Genomic DNA, 22,453 nt, shown 5'->3' on the forward strand with positions numbered 1-22,453 from the left:
AATAGAATAATCAGTGATAGACTTTGTCAAGTAACCAACAAACAACATCAGGGATTTAAACATGCAAAGGTGCGTATTAGGGGTGGAGGGAGGAATTGGATGAATCAATGGCTATTATGTTAGGATTCCTACCAATATGTACAAAATGAGAGTTGTTAGTTTTGCTAAAGAAGAAAGGCAAATGTTTCACTCACTTTCACTAGTCTCATACTCCATTTCTACTTCTGTTTTTCCTCCTCTACTTCTGGTTCTTCTATGCTCTTTAAAACAAAACCAAGGATCGTTTTAATTTTAGGAGAATGGCAAATGCTCTAAACTAGAATATGACATTTTAAACAAAACAGCTAGTAACACACAAACATAGATATAATAATAATAAAATATATTTCGTCATTGTGCTTAACAAACAACAAAAAGGTCATTGAACGCATCTTTAATGCCACCTCTTCGACGTGTCTCTGGTTGGCATGCATATCCAAGCAATGAAACTGCTCTGTCCATTCTAACTCATCAAAGTGTGACAGCGCTTTCTTCAAGTTACAAATCTATTTTTGAGTGCAGAGAGAATAGTTTCAACAGGAAAGAAGATACCTCCCCTGCCCCGGGGATAATGGCAATCTCCACAGTAGACGATATAACCATCCATCATTTTGATTGCCAAGTCAGAGGCTGTGCTCTTGGACAGGTAAAGTCAAGGACTACTAAGGGCGGGCAGTTCTTGGAAAGAATACCTTCTATAGAAACAAATTTTTCGTCATAAATCTGGAGTAGGAACATAGGAATGCCTGGTTTACTTATGTGTCGGTATTATTTGGGTAGAAATAATAAAGGTAGACTACATTTTACCAACTTTGGGATCCTTTGAAGACCTACAGTTCTACTTTGAGATGCCAGGGACTGAAGCCAGAGGCCTTTTGCAAACAAAATATTTGTTATTCCACTGAGCAATGGCCCTTCCCCAATTCCATCCTCGACTGGCATGGTTTAGGGAAGTCATGTGAACAAACAAAAGCTTCATTGCACCAGCTGTAGCTGTGATGTTCTATCATGTTCTATCATGATCTAATTATTTATTGTATGTAAGCTGTATATTGCCATGGTCTCTGTCATACTAGTTTTGCAAACTTTGGGGGCACATTGAACAGTAGCTGGGAATAGCCAACTCAATAGTTTTGCAACCATAACATCTAATAAACTAATAAAACTAATAAAACACACACAGCCCTTACTGTGCATAAACTTCTTTCTTTTCTTTTTTTAAAAAATGAATCTATATGGTAATGAATATATACACGTCAAGCCAATCCAGTTATGCATCCCATGAAAAGAAAAATAAATGAGTAAAGGCTACTTGACCCTACTGCATTTTCTTTAAATTCCTGTTGCCTGAAATTGACATTATGTCAATTGGAGCTGCAGGGATCATGACTAATTTAGAAGCACGAATCATCTTGGACTCCCATCTTTAGCCTCTTGACTTTAAAAGGTCTGTCCTTGACATTTCAAAAAAACAATCTTCTAAACAGAAAACACAGTGTATGACGGTGTACGTATTAAGGAAGTCTAAAATTGACTGCTGCCCTTCCTATTCTTGCTGGAAAATGAAATCTATACAAAGCTGCTGTTTCTTCTTCTTCTTTACAACAACATGTCCAAAGCTGCTCAAAATAAAACTGAAAATTCCAATAAAAGTATCTTAATAAGATGTAACATTTTATTACAAAGATTAGTAAGTGAGCATTGAGGTTCTACTTGGCTGCATGATAACCAATAGCCACTGACAGACCAATCCTCCATGAATTGTCTAACTCCCTCTTAAATCTATCTATGGTAAGTAAGTGCTTGGATTGGTGACAAAGGAAGTCCTATCATGCACACAGGAATTACACAACCTTTTTTTTTTTCATATCAAGCATCGCTAGGACCCCTTACGACAGCACAGCTGTTGATTTGTCTACTTATTTAAAATTATTCTTTGTGCTTTGGCACTTGCTCAGCTGAGAAGGTAAGTTCTAAAATAAACTCAAGTGCATTTCAGGCAACAGAAAAGTAGTATTAAGTAAAACAAGCAATTACATATTCCATTTCCCATTAACTAAAAAGTTATATGAGTCATTCTTGGCTTTCTTCCTTAGAGACACATTAGAGGGTAATTTAAATGAGCACGTTTTATTGGTTTTACTATACACAGATGCTACTGTTTCCACAATATGCATATTATTACATTATTGCACAAAGGATATTATACTTCTATCATTTTCAATATGGAGTGCACCTGCAGGACAATAGCACTGATAGTATGGTTTCATGAGACCCCTGAATCTTATTAATAGAGGAAATACAGAAAAACTAAGATCATGGCCACTGGTCCCATCACCTCCTGGCAAATAGGAGAGGAGGAAATGGAGGCAGTGAGAGATTTTACTTTGTTGGGCTCCATGATCTCTGCAGATGGTGACAGCAGACACGAAATTAAAAGATGCCTGCTTCTTGGGAGAAAGAAACCTAGACAGCATCTTAAAAAGCAGAGGCATCACCTTGCCGACAAAGGTTGGTATAGTTGGTATAGTTATAGTTGGTATAGTTAAGTTGGTATAGTTGGTATAGTTAAAGCTATGGTTTTCCCAGTAGTGATGTATGGAAGTGAGAGCTGGGCCATAAAGAAGGCTGATCGCTGAAGAATTGATGCTTTTGAATTATGGGGCTGGAGGAGACTCCCACGGACTGCAAGAAGATCAAACCTATCCATTCTGAGGGAAATCAGCCCTGAGTGCTCATTGGAAGGACAGATCCTGAAGCTGAGGCTCCAATACTTTGGCCACCTCATGAGAAGAGAAGACTCCCTGGAAAAGACCCTGATGTTGGGAAAGATGGAGGGCACAAGGAGAAGGGGACGACAGAGGACGAGATGGTTGGATAGTGTTCTCGAAGCTACCAGCATGAGTTTGACCAAACTGCGGGAGGCAGTGGAAGACAGGAGTGCCTGGCTTGCTCTGGTCCATGGGGTCACGAAGAGTTGGACACGACTAAACGACTAAACAACAGCAAGAGAAAATAGAGTAGGCTTATATTATCAAGGTAGAAAACGGGACAGGAAAAACAAATCATACAGTGGGGCAGGGGAGGCCTGTGGTCCTCTAGATGTTGTCAGAACTGACTGCTGGCCATGCTGGCTGGGGTTGATAAAAAGTTGGACTCCAACCGAAGTCATCCAGACAGGTTGTCATCCCTGCCATATAGAATATCTAACTCTTCCATTTCTAGACATAAGCAAGTGTTCCAGATGTGCCTTTACCTCATGTACTCTTAAATCACATTATCCCATTGCTACATACCCTTTTGCATTTGTGTCAGAAACTTCTGGTCCATTGTTGAATCTGTTGCAGCACAATCTTAACCATGTCTATACAGAGACAAACCCTATTTAATTCAACGGGGCTTACTCGCAGGTAAGTCAACACAAAAGACAGAATCCAAGTTAAAAGGTGACTGCACACTTTTCCCTAGCAAGTTTATATATGTCACCAAGTTCACCTCCATTTCGCCTCAGAAGATCACCTGAAATGTTTCTTATATGTGTGGCAGCCATGTTTGTCCTTCATCGTATGCCCTGTTTGCATATGAATGAGTGCAACTGTGTCTATTTTTCACATGAAAAGGGGTGTGTGGCTAAGGGAAGCTGAACTTATCCCTGCATCACCTCCATATATTACTTCAGTTGCTTCTCCCTGCCCCATTCCATCTCAGTTCGGTATTGGAACCTGCAGGGCTAGAGTAATGTGTGAATATTCAGATACATGCATATATGAGAAAAACATGCATGGGACGTCATGAGATGTGGGAAACTTGGCAGAGAGAAAAGAGTGGAACGATGCGGGTGGATTCAGCTCCACACACCTATGTGTTTCCTTCTGATGTTAGAAGTACCCCCCCCCCCATCTCATATTAGACACGAACAGGGCAGACACGTAAACAGCAAACCCATCTGCCTACACGAGGTCCAATTTAGCTTTTAATGAAAGTGGAGAGTGTTTGGTACAACAGATTTGAGGGGGGGATTTAAGATGAAGGGGAGCTTTAGAATCTCACTTTTGCAGGCTTTTTTGTTGTTTTTTGCCTCTGTCAAGTCTGAACATCAATCCTGCTCCTCTCACTTGTCCCTAACCTCCTAAGCACTCGCTGCACCCCACATTGTGAAACAGTGCTAATGAAACTGGGATACAGAGGCAGCTTGGGTACTGTGGGGATTTTTGTTATGAATCTACAATAGTCGTTCTGCACCAGCACGGCCACATTCAACACAGAAGCAGTCCAACTGCCGATGGTTGCTGACAGCAGCTGCTCCTTTCAGTGCCAACCATCACCAAAAAGTAAAACATTAGAGTCTTTGTCAGGCTATGGCTTGCTTACGTTCAATTCTGAATCCTATCTTATTTTTGTTTGTTGCTTTACTGTATGTGTATAGTTGGCTCACAGAACAATAACTAAGATGTGGTGCAGAAATACAAAATATAATAATTAAAATGATATATCTTGATAGTGACAGCAGTCACGAAATTAAAAGACACCTGCTCCTTTGGAGAAAGGCGATGGCAAACCTAGACAGCATCTTAAAAAGCAGAGACATCACCTTGCCAACAAAGGTCTGTATAGTTAAAGCCATGGTTTTCCCAGAAGTGATGTATGGAAGTGAGAGCTGGACCATAAAGAAGGCTGATCGCCGAAGAATTGACGCTTTTGAATTATAGTGCTGGAGGAGACTCTTGAGAGTCCCATGGACTGCAAGAAGATCAAACCTATCCATTCTGAAGGAAATCAGCCCTGAGTGCTCACTGGAAGGACAGATCGTGAAGCTGAGGCTCCAATACTTTGGCCACCTCATGACAAGAGATGACTCCCTGGAAAAGACCCTGATGTTGGGAAAGATGGAGGGCACAAGGAGAAGGGGACGACAGAGGACGAGATAGTTGGACAGTGTTCTCAAAGCTACAAACATGAGTCTGACCAAACTGCGGGAGGCAGTGGAAGACAGGAGTGCCTGGCATGCTCTGGTCCATGGGGTCACGAAGAGTTGGACACGACTAAATGACTAAACAACAACAACAAAATCCTGATAGTGTTGGCAAATGTTAATCAAGTCACAAGGCACCTTGGTGAATCATTTTCAAAATGTGTGCTGCCTTGAATTATTCCTTTTTTTCTAAGTAATAAGCAGAAGCTGAGCTAGCTCTGGCTACCTTTGCATGCAGTCGCACCTCAGAGAAAAGCAGCCAGCAGTCATCTTTGAATGTGTATATATAAATATGCAGACAGTATTGCTCTTTCTGTATCCATGAACTTGTTGGGTAGTGGTGTGAAAAGATCAGACAATCCAGCCTGTGGATTTGTGTATATGCTTATGATTAAAATATGGGTCTGAGTGAGTCAGCGTCTGTCTTGCTAAGATCCAGATCACTGGCAAAATCTACAGGGGCAGCAGATCCCAATGTAGATCTTCAATCAACCCTTCTTCCCTGGCTGGGAACCTTTGTGGTTTGCCTCAGATGCCAAAATGTCTTGGACTGGCCCTGCCTACTGCTTTAACTGATGTTGTTTCTAAATGAGAATGGTAATGGTGAAAGACATTATTGAGTGTAGGATTCAGAGGTGGAGATGTCATTAGTACTTCAAATTTATCTCTGAAGGCCTGAAGCCTGTACTTGAATAAAGCCCATAAGTTCTTATTTTAGATACTAAGGGCTTCCACCCCTGCAGTTAGATGTTTTAGACTGAGTCTTCTTTGCTAATGGGATAAAATGCCTTGACAGCATTCAGAATCTGGCTACTACTCTTTCCAGAAATCACCATCTGCCACTTAAAAGTCCTTACCATTAATTTGATACTCCCAGTTTCTTACTACCTGCAGCACAGTAGCCACAGATTTCCTCTGGGGCAACCCAGTCAGATAAGTAAGCAGGGTACAAATTTTAAAAAAATACATTATTTTCCTTCCAAGTCCCCTTCAGTCTTCCTTTCTCACATGTCCATAACTCCATACCACACTTAAACATCTTGCCTTCCAGGTGTTGGACTACAACTCCCATAAGCTGCAGCCTGCATGGCAAGTGGTCAAGGATATGGGAATTGTAGTTCAGGAGTACCTGGAGGCCACCCCTTATTTACAGTCTTAACTCTTTTCATATCCTGACCTACACTCTCCAGTGTACTCATTCACAGAATATCAAGAGAATGGGCTGAAATCTCACCTTTACCCAGTGGGCACAGGGTGTGAGTGAGGAAGTGCTGTGGTTCCTCCGGAGGAGGGCTTCCCTTTCCTCTTGGAGGGTTACTTCCCCAAGTTCCTGTCTTGGGTTCGCACATGTAAAGGTAAAGAAACCCCTGACCATTAGGTCCAGTCATGACTGACTCTGGGGTTGCGGTGCTCATCTCGCTTTATTGGCCGAGGGAGCCAGTGTGCAGCTTCCCGGTCATGTGGCCAGCATGACTAAGCTGCTTCTGGTGAACCAGAGCAGCACACGGAAACGCCATTTACCTTCCCGCCAGAGCGGTACCTATTTATCTACTTGCACTTTGACGTGCTTTCGAACTGCTAGGTTGGCAGGAGCAGCGACCGAGCAATGGGACATGTTTGCACATCTATCTCCTCAGAAATTCAAGGTCCCCCACAAGTGGCTTCCACTGATAACAAGGATAGGTCTGGGGCAAAAAGGTCTCGGATGTGCATAGCCCCAACAACCCTTCCAGCTTAGTAACCTGTTGAAGTGGATGGGAGAGTCATTCTCACTGGCCAAATTACTCAGCCTATTCAACAACTTGAGGACACAGGTTGTGTGTGTGTTTGTGTGTGTGAGAGAGAGACAGGCAGACCAAGAATCTATGGTGGACCAGGGATTGCTTTCAGACACTCTTTTCCCCTACCCAAGGAGGTTGAAATTGTTTGGGGAAAGCTGGAAGTGAACTCTACTCAGACCACACTGTTTGCATCAGAGATTTTTTGGCCTCTTCTGATCAAAGATTGCAGAGAGCTTCAGCTCACTGGGAGGAATACATCATGCAGCGGGTGGGGTTTTTGTCCTTATAAATACAGGTAACCTCTTAACAGGCTGTTTTCCATGGCCCAATCCTGTCACCAAGGTCACCTTTGCAGAGTCCTATTTTGCATCCCGCTGACATTGATTCATGTTGCCAGATGGCAAAAGATGAAGCACAATCATTCAACACAATGTCTGACCTACTTACATGCCTAACAATCTGCTGCCTCATGCTTGGTAAAAGCGTCCACGCTTTTGAATAAAAATGCAACTTGTTTTCTTAGTTAGCTTAGAGGTAGTGGGCATATTTTGCATTCTGAATGGAAGTGTTCCAGCAGTAGAAATATGATAATTCCAACAGTTTTCTCTTGTCTTTCTTTTCTTTTTAAAAAATATTATTCAAGGGCATAAAAACACATGGCAAAGTGATGCTCCCTCATTCCTTGAGGGACATCCTTTCAAAAGGAATCGCAAGTCAACCTTTCTGTAAAAGATGTTAATTGTGAAGTTCCTAGATTAGACCTGTTGGTGCTTTTAACATTCTAAAGAAGTCTGAAAGCTTAAGGTTGCTGCATATTTGCAAGATGACAGAAAGACAAATAGACATCTGTTGGCATGCATGTTCTGAATCAGCTGTCAATAACAATGCTATTTCTAAAGAAGCATAGCATAGTCACTCCAAGGAACTCAGATGTGGCATCCAGGTATTGCAAAGTCCCAAGAGGTTGTAAATGATGAGGCAAGCCTGCCCAACCTGTATGGAAGGGCAGTGTAGCACATCCTTTGTCTGCCAAGGGTCCTAAATTCAATTCTCATAGGACCTCTTTCTGAGACCCTACAGAGTTGCTGTCAACCAGACTAGAGAGTTGGATGGTTTTGTTGATATAGGGCAGCTTCTTATGCCCAAGCCAAACACCAGACAGGCATGTTTGTAAGGATCCATAAGGATCTTGACAAATCAATGCTTCTTTGTTTCCTGTCTGATGCTAAAAAATGGTAGAGCAGTGTGCACCACCACACACTTGCTGCACCACCATGTGCAGGTGGTGGGGTTGCATTCAGTTATACGACTATACAATTACTTAGGATGGTGTTGTTCATTTCAATGGTAGGAAACATTTCCTATTAACCCAAGCAAAACTCCTTTCTCTGTCATGGTTCAAACTAGACAAATAGTCCTATGTTTGGAAGGGTGAAATAGTTTCTCTAACCTACAAAAGTGGGTTAAAACGGCTCTTGCCTACAGTTGGTTTCGTGCCAATTTTGCAACATGTGAAAAAGAAATCCTCCCTTTTTCTCCACGGTGGATGGATTTTGCTTTTCAGTATTTTTCAGTGCTCTCAGATGGGAAAATAGTGTGTTTATTTTATCAAACAGGGGGTGGTGGGAGGGAGGGAGGGAGGGAGATATGCCATTCTTGATAAAACTTCAGACAAAATGTCAGCAGCAAAGAGGAAAGCATGATTGAAGAGTAACTAATTAAGGAAGAGAATGACAAACAAATCAAAATGTTTTGTATGTATGTGCTAAAGCCACTAATTTCCTCCTCCATTCAACTTAGCAACTATTTATCGTTGTCAAAAAAAGCTCACATCACTTCAGCAAATCCGTTTTCAGAAAGATGACTGCATGAAGGAAGCTCCAACATACAAAATGTGGGTAGAATGGGGGGGGGGGAGAGAGTCTGAACTGGAGGTGACAATTCAGAAAATGTGAAATTTACTCCAGGAGCAGTGCTCACATACAACCCTTCGTTTGCCAAAAAGCACTTGCCAATGATAAGGTGCCATTGGGTAGAGCACTGTGGAGACCTTTCTTAAAACGGTGGCTCCGTGTAGGCATACTTTAAGAATCTGATCTTTTATAATTCCACCAGGAGCAGAAGAAGACAAGTTACCAGAAGCAACGGGAGGAACAGAATAACAATAATACAACATGTCTCTGCAGCTTTTGAGTTGGAATTGTAATGGTTTGAACATTCCTCAGAGGAGGAAATCCATTTTTCACATATTAAAAAAAGAACATGTGGACTTGATTTGCTTGCAAGAAACACATGTGACCAGGCTTCACAGAAAAAATTTAATTAACAAAAAGTTGGGACAAGAATTTATCTCATCGGACAAAGTCAAAAAAAGAGGAGTTGTAATTTATGTTAAAGAAGGCCTGGCACCAAAATTTGTTTTTAAAGATGAGCAAGGAAGATATTTGGCTATTGAAATACAGTATCATGGACAGAAATATTTGATGGTGGGCGTATATGCGCCCAATGAAGGAAAATCAGAATTCTTTAAAAGATTGCATGAGACATTGTTGGATTATATGGAGTACAATGTGATTCTAATGGGAGATTTGAACGGAGTAGTCTCAACGAATATGGATAAGGCACAAAGACAGGTAGTTACCAAAGATGGGAGACTACCGAAAACCTTTTTTGAAATGACTGATAACCTGGACTTGATTGACATTTGGAGAACGAAACATCCCTTGGAAAGAGAGGGAACCTTCTTTTCTGAAGCCCAAAAGACTTGGACTAGAATTGACCAAATTTGGACCACTAGAGAACTGGCCCCAAAGATAAATAAGGTGGAAATCTGCCCAAAGACTTGCTCCGACCATAACGCTGTTAAGATGGTAATGAACTTACAACCAACTGGATCCTTCAGATGGAGGATGAATGACTCTCTTTTTAGAGATGCGGAATTTGTAAAGAAAGCCCAGAAAACTCTGAAAGATTATTTTGAAATAAATTTGAACACTACGGTGGAGAAAAGAATTATATGGGACGCAAGTAAGGCGGTTATGAGAGGCTTTTTGATCCAACAAAATGCACTCAAGAGAAGATTACAACAGGAAAAAAGAGAAAAGATTTTGGACAAGATCAAGGAAGGTGAAAAGAGATTGAGAACAAACCCAAAATCACAGGAAATATTAAGAGAGATAAAGTTGTATCAAGTACAGTACATGCAATTAATAAACCAAGAGATTGAATGGAAAATCAAACAGATGAGACAAAGAACATTTGATTCGGCAAATAAGTGTGGAAAGTTATTGGCATGGCAAATAAAGAAGAGACAAAAAATGAACACTATTACAAATTTGGAAGTTGAAGGAAGAATGTTGCAATATCCCAACGAGATCAGGAGTGCTTTTCAAAAATATTTTTAAAAGCTCTACTCTCAACAACCACAGAAAGAAACAGAGATAGAAGAATTTTTGAAAGTGAATGGGCTACCAAAAATATCGCAAGAAAACAAACTTAAACTGAGCAGCAGGATAACAGAACAAGAGGTAGAGAGTGCCATCCAAAATATGCAACTAGGCAAAGCTCCGGGACCTGATGGGCTGACTGCAAGATATTATAAATCATTGAAAGACTGGCTAACTCAACCCTTAAAAGAAATATGTAATGAAATACTTCAGGGGGAAAAGGTTCCAGAATCGTGGAAAGAAGCTTTTGTGACTCTTATACCAAAGACAGACGTTGAAAAACATCAACTTAGGAATTACCGGCCTATATCATTGTTAAATGTGGATTACAAAATATTTGCAGATATCTTGGCGAGAAGATTGAAGAAGGTATTAATAGAGGAGATTCATAAAGACCAAGCAGGCTTTCTCCCAGGAAGACATCTATCAGAGAACGTAAGAAATATAATTGACATTTTGGAACTTTTACAGGAAAATATAAACACAAAAGCGGCGTTGATATTTGTGGATGCGGAGAAAGCCTTTGACAATATCTCTTGGAGTTTTATGAAGAAGAATCTCCAAGGCATGGGGGTAGGCCAAGAATTTGAAAATGGTATAGGGGCAATTTATTCTGAACAAAAAGCTAAATTAATTGTAAATAATGTTTTGACAGAAGAGTTCAGAATAGAAAAAGGAACACGACAAGGGTGCCCAATTTCCCCACTACTTTTTATATCGGTCCTGGAGGTGTTGCTGAATATGATCAGAAAGGACCAATTGGTTAAAGGGATACAGGTCGGAGCCAAACAATATAAATTAAGAGCCTTTGCAGACGACCTGGTTTTGACGTTGCAGGAGCCAGAATCTAGTGGAAAAAAAGTTTTAGAACTGATTCAAGAATTTGGCCAATTGGCAGGTTTTAAATTAAATAAAACAAAAACTAAGGTTTTGACAAAAAATCTGACAGAAATTGAAAATGAAAGGTTTCAGAAAGAAACAGGTTTAACAGTAGTGAAGAAAGTTAAATATTTGGGAATAACTATGACAGCAAAAAATGGGAACTTATTTAAAGACAACTATGAGAAATGCTGGACGGAGATAAAAAGGGATCTAGATACGTGGTCTAGCTTGAAACTCTCACTACTTGGGCGTATTGCTGTAATTAAGATGAATGTATTGCCAAGAATGCTATTTTTGTTTCAGACACTGCAGATTATTGATAAAACTGATTGTTTCAAGAAGTGGCAAAAAGATCTATCTAAATTTGTCTGGCAGGGCAAAAAGCCAAGGATAAAATTTAAAATATTAACAGACGTTAAAGAAAGAGGGGGCTTTGCCCTGCCAGACCTAAAACTCTATTATGAAGCAGCAGCTTTCTGCTGGTTGAAGGAATGGCTACTTCTTGAAAACACAGACATACTGGATTTAGAAGGGTTTAATAATGCATTTGGCTGGCATGCATATCTATGGTATGATAAAGTTAAAGTGCATAGAATGTTCAAAATTCACATTGTTAGAAAAGCACTGTTCAATGTCTGGATCAGATACAAAGATCTTTTGGAAAACAAAACCCCAAGGTGGTTGTCTCCAATGGAAGCTAAGGCAGTAAAGAGACTCAATATGGAGGCAAATTGGCCGAAGTATTGGGAGATTTTAGAACAGGATGGTTCCAAACTGAAATTGCAGAGTTTTGACAAACTAAAAAGTAAAGTCCGAGATTGGCTCCATTATTATCAAATAATGGAGGTATTTAAAATGGACAGAAAAATTGGCTTCCAGGTGGAAAAATCAAAATTGGAGACAGAACTATTAGAACCTAAAACAAAAATATTGTCTAGAATGTATAATTTGCTGCTGAAATGGAACACACAGGATGAGGAAGTGAAATCGGCTATGATTAAATGGGCTCAAGACGTTGGCCATAACATAATGTTTGCTGACTGGGAAAGGTTGTGGACCACTGGAATAAAGTTTACGGCATGTAATGCCTTAAGAGAGAATATAATGAAAATGATATATAGGTGGTACATGACACCAGTCAAGCTTGCAAAAATGTATCATATGCCTGATAATAAATGCTGGAAATGTAAAGAAGCAGAAGGTACCTTCTTTCACCTTTGGTGGACGTGCCCAAGGATCAAGGTTTTCTGGGAAATGATTTATAATGAATTGAAAAAAATATTTAAATATACATTTAGAAAGACCCCAGAAGCCTTTCTCCTGGGTATGGTAAACCAACAGGTTCAAGTGAAGGATAGAACTCTTTTTATGTATGCTACAACAGCAGCAAGAATACTCATCGCGCAATACTGGAAGACGCAGGATTTACCCACGCTGGAAGAATGGCAAATGAAGCTCATTGACTATATGGAACTTGCAGAAATGACTGGCAGAATCAGAGACCAGGGAGAAGAGATGGTAAAGGAAGACTGGAGGAAATTTAAAGATTATCTACAGAAACATTATAAAATTATGAACGTTTGAGGTATCAGATTGAATGTACAAGAATGTTATTATAAAAACGACAATGTTACAGAAAGTATATTTAGTAAGACATAGGGAAATGTAAAGATAAATAAGACAATAACATTAATCTGAACCAAAGATACGCCAGAGGGAAAGAGTTTACTACCAGAATATAAGATCTAGAATACAGAGTGGGAAGGCATGGGGAAGTCGCAGACTTAAGTTAATGCTGAAGAATACAATGACATAATATTTGTTTTTAATTTTTTTTTATTCTTATCTTTTTCATTTTTTTTTCTTTTTGTATAATGTATGTATTGTTTTGTTTTTGCTGTTGTCTTTTTGATGTGTTTGTCGATTTGTTTTCTGTTTGTTTATTGAATGTGGAAAATAAAATATTATTTAAAAAAAATATATAATTCCAGTATAAACTAACCTCGTTTGCACTAATCTGTAGATTGGCACCTCATTATGCACCAGCTTTTGCAGTCCCCAATAATTTTGATGGTTCAAAAGTGCATAAAATATGTTAACAAGTATGCTCTTTTGAAAGGAAATAAATTTGAGGTGAACACATTTCAAAAGAAAATAAATTTCAAATATATACACACATACAATTTAAATGCAAATTCCGATGCAGATTTAAACAAAACTGAATGCATTCATGAGTGAATACTGGAAGCAGAATAATGTTGGCTAGAATCCCCTCATTCTGAGGGACAATTCACCCCCATGAAAAGGTGGATGTTCCAGAAATTTCCATGAAGTATTTGAGGAGGGTTTGGAAAAGACTTTCCCCCATTTTAAACTTTGAAAATGGTCTCTCTCATGCCCTGAAGATGCTTGAAGACTACAGGAACCTTTTAACTTGGCCATATGGCCAGCAATGGGTTGTCTATTTTCATGCCTCCTGCAAATGATACTGCTGACTCAGATATTGACCCCTGGCTGATTTTGACAATGTCCTTGCCTCTGGTTCCTCTGTTTGCCTGCTCAGAAACTTTATCCATGTATTCACCTGCCTCTGGAACCCTCGGATCCTGGAATTTGAGCTTGCCCATGTTAGACTACACCCCTGTCCTCGACTCATCCCAGAATGGCAGCTCAGGGTAGATTCTTTTGGGGCCTGACTCACTGTTTTCGAGGCGGTCTGAATCACTGGCTAGTTGCAATACATCTTAAGTTGAGAAGAGAGTCCTAATTGCCCAACATGTGGAAATTATGAGTGGGAAAACAGCCTGTGTGGAAAGGATTTAGCATCCTCTTCAGCCTTTCAACTGTGATCAAATCTGGAGTCTCTCCTGGCTACGTTAAAGTGAAAATAAAAACAGAAGGCCTCCACATCATCTAGTTTGGCCTCAATAGCTCTACATACACACATATGCCCAAGTTAAGAAATCACTTGAAGCTATTAGCACATTCTACTCCAAGATATAAGCATGAAAAGCAAGAATTAAGCTCACTCTCTCTCTTCTGCCTAATGCTGCAGTAAAATCAATGTGCTAATCTACCTGCTGAAGGCTCTACACCACTCTAGTAATTAGCCTTTTCATAATTTCTTTCACCTGAAGAGGGAAAATTCAGATTTTTTCCCCCATATAGAGACAGATGTTACAAATGACAGGACGTACAAATTAGGAAGAAGGTGGAAAGGAAACAAAAAACATGTTCAAAGCCTAGAGGCCATGTGAAGAGAGGTACAACTGTGGAACTTGCTCCTCCTGGGTTTTGTGAAGGACAATATAATTAATTGGTTCAAAAAAGGGGTCAGGCAAGTTAATGTGTGGTAGATTTATCAGCATGCATTAACCAAGAGGGCAAAGGAATGAATTATTCTCCACATGTGCCTAGATCTCTTGACGGACAGAAGTTAGACATGAACGACTCGGGGGAAAGAACAAGAAGATGGGACCATTCTCCCTACTCAATATGACTTTAAAAAACTTTTGTTACTTGTGGAAATTCTTTGAATAAAAACATAAAAAAGACACAAAGTAGGTTATATATTTCAAGTACCCTTGGGGTATGTCCTCTTCTTTTCTGCTGGATTTGTTAGACCAAAACTGACACCTTGACACTGCCTGAGAATGGGACAACTTAAATTTGAGACAATGCAAGAGCGAGAAACAGTTTAAAAACACCCTGTCTGGTCTGGGATACAGGAACTCTTGTATTTGTTGGCAGTGTGGGCATGGCAGTCTCTCCCCAGCTTTAAGGAGACAGCACCTATGAAAGGGTATACTGGGCAATTTCACCCTCCTTCAATGAAGTATCATCAGAATGAGGTCACAATGGCCAGTCACTTTTCTTCAGATACAAAGCATGAGGTCACAATGGCCAGAGTCTCTCCTTCAAATGGGCAGTTTGGGAGCACATTGGTCAAACAACTGGTGGTCGCACAACTCTTCCTCTTTCATGGAGGCAGGTAGAAGCAAGAGTCTGGTGAGTACAGCCTCCTTCTTAAGAGCAGTGAGCACATGCAGGATGCTGTAGGCACAGCCTCTCTCTCTGACTGAGGTGGACAGTAGCCATGGGTGCGCAAAATGGCCACACTGAATTGAGCAGCAAAATATGGGCAGAGAAGCAGCAAGCAAAGAAGAGAGCTGGTATTTAACACCTGGTATTTAACTCAGAGTAGGCTTACTAAGGTGGGGCGCGGGTGGCGCTGTGGGTTAAACCACAGAGCCTAGGACTTGCTGATCAGAAGGTCGGCGGTTCGAATACCGCGACGGGGTGAGCTCCTGTTACTCAGTCCCTGCTCCTGCCAACCTAGCAGTTCGAAAGCATGTCAAAGTACAAGTACCTTCCCAGCAGGAAGGTAAACAGCATTTCTGTGTGCTGCTCTGGTTCGCCAGAAGTGGCTTAGCCATGCTGGCCACATGACCCGGAAGCTGTACGCCGGCTCCCTCGGTCAGTAAAGTAGATGAGCGCACAACCCCAGAGTCGGTCACGACTGGATCTAATGGTCAGGGGTCCCTTTACCTTTACCTTTAGGCTTGCTAAGATGTATAAGACTGAATCAGATAAGTGCTGGAGATGCAAAGAGGTAGAGGGAATGTTCTTTCAAATGTGGTGGACTTGTAAAAGGGTAAAAGAATACTGAGAAACGATCCATAATGAATTAAAAAAAATGTTTAAAAGTACTTTTCAACACGCCCGCCCACAAGTCCTTTCTGTTGGGGATAATGCAGACTGAAATTCCCAGGTGTCAAAAAAGGTTAGCCTGTGTTTTGTTAAGCCAAAATTGGAAAGCGAGCGAGGTCGCAACCAAAGAAGAATGGCAACTGAATTTGACAGAACATGCGCAGCTTGCAGACTTAACATATAGAATAAAAGAACAAGAAGAATATATGTTTAGAGAAGATTGGAAAATGTTTATTGAATATATGGGAAATAACTGTGAACAGCTGAAAACGCCGGCAGCATTAAGGTAAATTTAACAGTGTAATTAAGTTATGATGGATGTAATAATGGACTACTGAATGGTATAGTTTCTGTAAAATATGCAGGGATTTATGATATGTAAAATGAACCATGGAAAGAAAAGATGGGAAGTCATTGATATATTAAGGATGTGAAAAGGAATACTTTAAATTGTAAAGCAGAAAATGTAATAAAAATTATAAACAAAAGAAGGGGGGGAGGAGGAGGAAAGCTGGTAAACAGACACTCCAGGTACTAAAATGGTCTACTGATAGCAACTACCCCAGTGTAATTTAAAGGCACAGAGACATTTTACAGTCTCCCACCCCCTTTTTTAAAAAAAAGATAATTAAGGCATATGTACTTCTTTCCTTGTGACGCGGGTGGCGCTGTGGGTAAAACCTCAGCACCTAGGACTTGCCGATTGTATGGTCAGCAATTCGAATCCCCACGGTGGGGTGAGCTCCCGTCGTTCGGTCCCAGCTCCTGCCCACCTAGCAGTTCGAAAGCACCCCTAAGTGCAAGTAGATAAATAGGTACCGCTTTATAGCGGGAAGGTAAACGGCGTTTCCGTGTGCTGCGCTGGTGCTGGCTCGCCAGAGCAGCTTCGTCACGCTGGCCACGTGACCCGGAAGTGTCTCCGGACAGCACTGGCCCCCGGCCTCTTAAGTGAGATGGGCGCACAACCCTAGAGTCGGACATGACTGGCCTGTACGGGCAGGGGTACCTTTACCTTTACCTTTTTACTACTTTCCTTAAAAGCAAATGATTATATACAGTTTTGAGGACGTGGAAGAAATAGCTGACTTCTGTATGCAGCTCCACTTAAAGTTTGTCTGGCTTGCGAGTATGGTGGCTAGTTGCAGACGATTACAGGTTCCCAACCCCATTAATGCATGTGTAGAAGAAAGAATTTCAGCAAGTATCACTTGCAGCAGGTATAGCTTGTCACGCAAATGATGCCTTGCTGAAATGCACTACTAAAAGTGCAGTCCTGTTGGCAAAAATGACTGGCAGAATCAGAGACCAGGGAGAAGAGATGGTGGAAGAAGATTGGAAGAAATTTAAAGACTACTTACAGAAATATTATAAGATTAATGAATGTTAGAATGACATTGGATTGAGGTTAAAAGGTTATTAGCAACAAAGTGTTGAAGGAGTACGGAAATTCGATGGTTAAAAGGTGTAAAATTAAAGGTTCAATATATTAAGATATTAAGAAAAGATTAAGATACATTAAGATATTAAGATAAAGATTAAGTTAAGACAGAGGGAAGGGATTTGCTGATTAAATATTTGAATTGGAATACAGTGAGGGGAGCTCAGAGGTTTTTAAATTTCACATTTCACACATGGCCAGTGTGGGGCCCTGATTCAGATCAGGACCCTAACATGGGGTTGCTGGTAAAGGGGCCTTAAGCTACACACCCCTCTGCAGTGGTCCCAATCCAGATTCCTGTCTTGCCTGCAATTTGCATCGCAAAAAAGGGTCCCTTTCAATGGGATACAGGATGGGACCACATCAGGGGCGGAGGGTTAAAAACCTAGCAAATATAATAGGTGCCTGATCCAAACTGGGGGCCCTTGCTCTTGTAAGGTGTGTGGGGGGGAGGGAAGAAACAGGTAGAACTATGCAGCTAAGGTTACATGCGGTTTGGCAATAAATATTTCTGGCTGGCAAGTGCTCAGCTAGTTCCCCTAAGCAAGCACACATATACCAAAGTAGAGTCAGTACACATGATGTCCCCATGGAGGAGACACAATGCCCCTTCTCAAAAAGCTTATTAACGGGGGAAATTGTTTTTTCCCCCTTGTGTGAAAGCTACATAAAGCCTTGCACTGTCAAGAGAATAATCAGTAAGTCTCCAGAGTCAGAAAACCATTTGAAATCGTCCCGAGAGATGTATCAGAACAGGATGAGGACAGCAGAGTTAATACGGTAGGAAAAAAGCAATGTATCTTTTGCGGGCAATATGTTGTGGGGTGAGGCCCCGTGACCACTCTGTACCCTATTGGGCAAATAACTAGACAATACACGGTGTATTAGTTTGGGATCAAATAAGGCCACAACTTTATTGGTTACAGATGTGAAGGTTTGGCCATAAGCATTGAGGTAAGTAACTGTATATGTCACTCCCACCTGTCCACTGGGAGTCTTTCTAAAGGTGAAACCAGTGGGAGGGGACTATGACCTACATCATATTGGGGCATCCCCTAGGCGGTCCCCGTGGGAGGAGTGGTATGGTCCTAGCCCCCATCTGGGCATTGGACAGGAGCTACTCCTCCTGGATCCTTTTAACATGATACCCTTACCCATGGTGGGGCAGGCAGAGGCTGCAACCGACCAAAACTAGGCTTACCCAATGCCTATGCACCTTACAAAGTTGTGATGATTGCTATGAGGTATGCGAAAACCCAAATGGCGATGCTAATTTGCCAGATCCTTCTTCATATCCTTCCTGATGCTATTCCTTAATCAGAGTTGTTCACCAATCTATTTTCCTCCTCCTCCTCCTCCTCCTCCTCCAAAATGTGTTTTTTTAAAAATAGGCAAGTATTTGGAAACCCAAGCCAATGTTCTAATTGCTGCTATTCCATTCACTGCCATGTTGCTCCGACATTAGTTTTTAGAACTATGTTTACATATCACAGCATTTCTTTGTGTATGGTTATGCTGTTGTTTTGCGTTGCTGCTCTGAAGTACTGTTGCAATGTGGCTGTGCATTTCAGAATAAACAAGTGAAAGGAGAGATACAACATGCTAGCCTACCTTCCTGGTCATGTACAACTTTCTTAAGGTAAAGGTACCCCTGCCCATACGGGCCAGTCTTGACAGACTCTAGGGTTGTGTGCCCATCTCACTCAAGAGGCCGGGGGCCAGCGCTGTCCGGAGACACTTCCGGGTCACGTGGCCAGCGTGACATTGCTGCTCTGGCAAGCCAGAGCCGCACACGGAAACGCCGTTTACCTTCCCGCTAGTAAGCGGTCCCTATTTATCTACTTGCACCCGGGAGTGCTTTCGAACTGCTAGGTTGGCAGGCGCTGGGACCGAGCAACGGGAGCGCACCCCGCCACGGGGATTCGAACCGCCAACCTTTCGATCGGCAAGCCCTAGGCGCTGAGGCTTTTACCCACAGTGCCACCCACGTCCCATACTTTCTTACCTTGGTCTATATTCTTTTTTTTTTTACTGCCAAATGCATCGTACCCAACTCTCATCTTGTGATCCCCTCTGCTTTGGATTCCTTTAAATTGGTCTCCTGGGAACTGGATGGCCCTGCCTTCGATGTGGAATGAGTCCAAACAGCATTTGCTCCCTCCCAAATCCATGGCTTGTGTTTACGTTTGTGCATAACCCTCTCTTTGTGTGTGCAATATAAATAGAAAGCACCCACACCCACATCCTTGCAGAGAGCCTATATAAATTTATTTCCTTTCATAATCCCCTTTCAATCAGACTTAGACTAGCTAAACAGAGAGGGGTTACCCAGGATACAGGTAACCATATGACTCACTGGCAAGGCTTCAGCTATTAATCTTTAGGAGATACAAAATGAAAGCAATTGCTGTTTTACTGTAATGGATTAGAGCCTACGCCACAAATCGCAAAGAGATAGTTTGTGGAAAGCAGTCAGTCATATACCAACTGCTTAGTGGACTTGCTCTCTTACGAGCTACGTTATCAGTCACTAAGGAATTCACAACGATTTTCAGTTTTTGCCCAAGATGCATTAGCCAGGCAGCTCATCACTTTTTCGACAGCAGCCTCCAAGCGACAGGATATGCATTGGCAACACTCTGTGCTGTAACGTAAGATGCTCCATTATTCTTTTAGATAGGACTTTCCATTATGGGAAAGGAATATATCATCATGAAATATGGTAGGCAAATTAGTAATCAGCACAACGAAGGAGAACATTCCCCTCACAGATGCAATTCTCAGAGCGGCTTAGCAGTCAATCCCTTTTTCCAGGTAACTCTGGGAATTGTTGCTCTGTGAGGGGGGAAAGCAGTATTATTATTATTATTCATACCCTTGCCACCAGGGTGAGTTGCCTCAGCACAGCTCTCAGCTGTGCCAACAAAGGCCCGTATAGTTAAAGCCATGGTTTCCCCAGTAGTGATGTATGGAAGTGAGAGCTGGACCATAAAGAAGGCTGATCGCCGAAGAATTGATGCTTTTGAATTACGGTGCTGGAGGAGACTCTTGAGAGTCCCATGGACTGCAAGAAGATCAAAACTCTCCATTCTTAAGGAAATCAGCCCTCAGTGCTCACTGGCAGGACAGATCGTGAAGCTGAGGCTCCAATAATTTGGCCACCTCATGACAAGAGAAGACTCCCTGGGAAAGACCCTGATGTTGGGAAAGATTGAGGGCACAAGAAGAAGGGGACGACAGAGGACGAGATGGTTGGACAGTGTTCTTGAAGCTTACAAACATGAGTCTGACCAAACTGCGGGAGGCAGTGGAAGACAGGAGTGCCTGGCGTGCTCTGGTCCATGGGGTCACGAAGAGTCGGACACGGCTAAACGACTAAACAACAACAAGCTCTCAGCACCTTTAACAAACTAGTTCCCAGGATACTGTTACAAAAGTCAGGTGCCTGCCCCTCTCTCTGCCGAACAGTAGCAAGAGCCCATGGGGTCCCAGGCACCCACACAGGGTCTGCGTCCTTTTGGAGAAAGGAAGACACAGCGGAGACTGTTGCGCTTTAAGAAATACGGTTTATTCACCTATTTACACCTTCAGCCTTAGTGGAGGGAATTCAGATCTTACAGCATTATCATTTCAAGAGGTAGAAGCAGAAGCAGCCTGCAGCCAGCCCCCTCCCAAGACGGTTCTCAGCTCTTCTTATCCCTTCCCCTTCCCTTGAAAACTCTCTTTTCCTGTCCCCTTAAACACAAACCCTATTACCTTGGTAACATCTCACTCTCCAGGCGCAATAATTCCTCTCCCTAATGGCCCATCAACACCTTTTGTCATGTTAACAGGCTTGTTCATTAAGCCAGTCAAACAATAGATTTATGTCTGTTTTAAAGTAGTATTAGGTAAAGGTAAAAGGACCCCTGACGATTAGGTCCAGTTGTGGCCACTCTGGGGTTGCGGCGCTCATCTCACTTTATTGGCTGAGGGAGCCGGCGTACAGGTCATGTGGCCAGCATGACTAAGCCGCTTCTGGCGAACCAGAGCAGCACACGGAAACGGCGTTTACCTTCCCGCCGGAGCGGTACTTATTTATCTACTTGCACTTTGACGTGCTTTCGAACTGCTAGGTTGGCAGGAGCAGGGACCAAGCAACAGGAGCTCACCCTGTCACGGGGATTCGAACCACTGACCTTCTGATCGGCAAGTCCTAGGCTCTATGGTTTAACCCACAGTGCCACTCACGTCCCTTATAATACTACTTAAAAATAGTATTATATTAAAAGTAGTATTATACTACTTTAAATGTACATTGCAAGTTGGGCCTGAGATAAAATCCCTTCACATTAAAAGCCAGCATATCAAGCACAGTTGGGTCCAGGTATAGTAGAGACCTTCAGCAAGACACCCTCCACAGACCACCCTACATCATCTCCTCACTGTCCTTATCAAGACTTGCTCCTCTCTTCATTTCCATCATTTGCTACCACCATTTTGGCTACCAGGAAAAAAATCCACAAGCATAAAGGCAGTGACATTGACTGTTCCGCCTTCACACTATCATTGTTTCCTGGGTGAGTGCACAAGGCGGGTCAACAAGCTGAAGAGGAAGTACAGGTCATAAGAAGAGGTAGAGAGGACTCTTGCCCTCCTTAATAGATGCCCAAACACGAATGCCGACCTATTAAACAATTTTGGAATGAAATATATGAAGAAATCAAAAAGATGTTTAAAGTATCTTTCAGTAAAAAACCAGAGGCATTCCTTTTAGGTATAATCACAAACGATATTCCTGACAATCAAAGGAACGTATTCCTTTACGCAACAACAGCTGCCAGGATGCTTATAGCAAAAAATTGGAAAGGGAGAAAAAATCCATCAATGAAAGAATGGCAAATTGAATTTTGTGAATATATAAATCTGGCAAGACTCACAGCATTCCTAAGGGGACAATCGGAGAAGAAATTATTAAAATAATGGGGATGTGCTAAAGAGTATATGAAAAAACATTGTTCTGGAGTAAGCATAACGGTATGTAATGAATGATGCTTTCAGAGTTAAAGAAAAAGAAAAATGGTGTAAAAAGTATAAAGATAGAAGTAATCTACATTAGACACAACAATTTAGAAAGAGTAAAATTTTTGAGGTCTTAGAACAAAGGAAGGAAGTCAATATGTGTATATGTATGTGATAACTGGGG

The 22,453-nt window shown here is 41.6% G+C and overlaps 1 protein-coding gene across 3 annotated transcripts in view; it reads right to left on the minus strand.

Annotated features, from left to right (window-relative positions):
- PLCB1 (phospholipase C beta 1) overlaps positions 1–22,453 on the minus strand; it is a 455,632-nt gene that overhangs the window by 27,228 nt on the left and 405,951 nt on the right. The window contains exon 32 of one of the 3 annotated variants that reach the window (XM_083431905.1): positions 195–260. The exons of the other annotated variants lie outside the window; for them this stretch is intronic. Coding sequence (XP_083288031.1) covers positions 219–260 — 42 coding nt within the window. The 3' untranslated portion in view covers positions 195–218. The remainder of the gene's footprint in view (positions 1–194; positions 261–22,453) is intronic. 3 annotated transcript variants of the gene reach the window in all.

Source organism: Podarcis tiliguerta (assembly GCF_965153285.1).
Source record: "Podarcis tiliguerta genome assembly, chromosome: 3".
Classification (NCBI taxonomy): domain Eukaryota; kingdom Metazoa; phylum Chordata; class Lepidosauria; order Squamata; family Lacertidae; genus Podarcis; species Podarcis tiliguerta.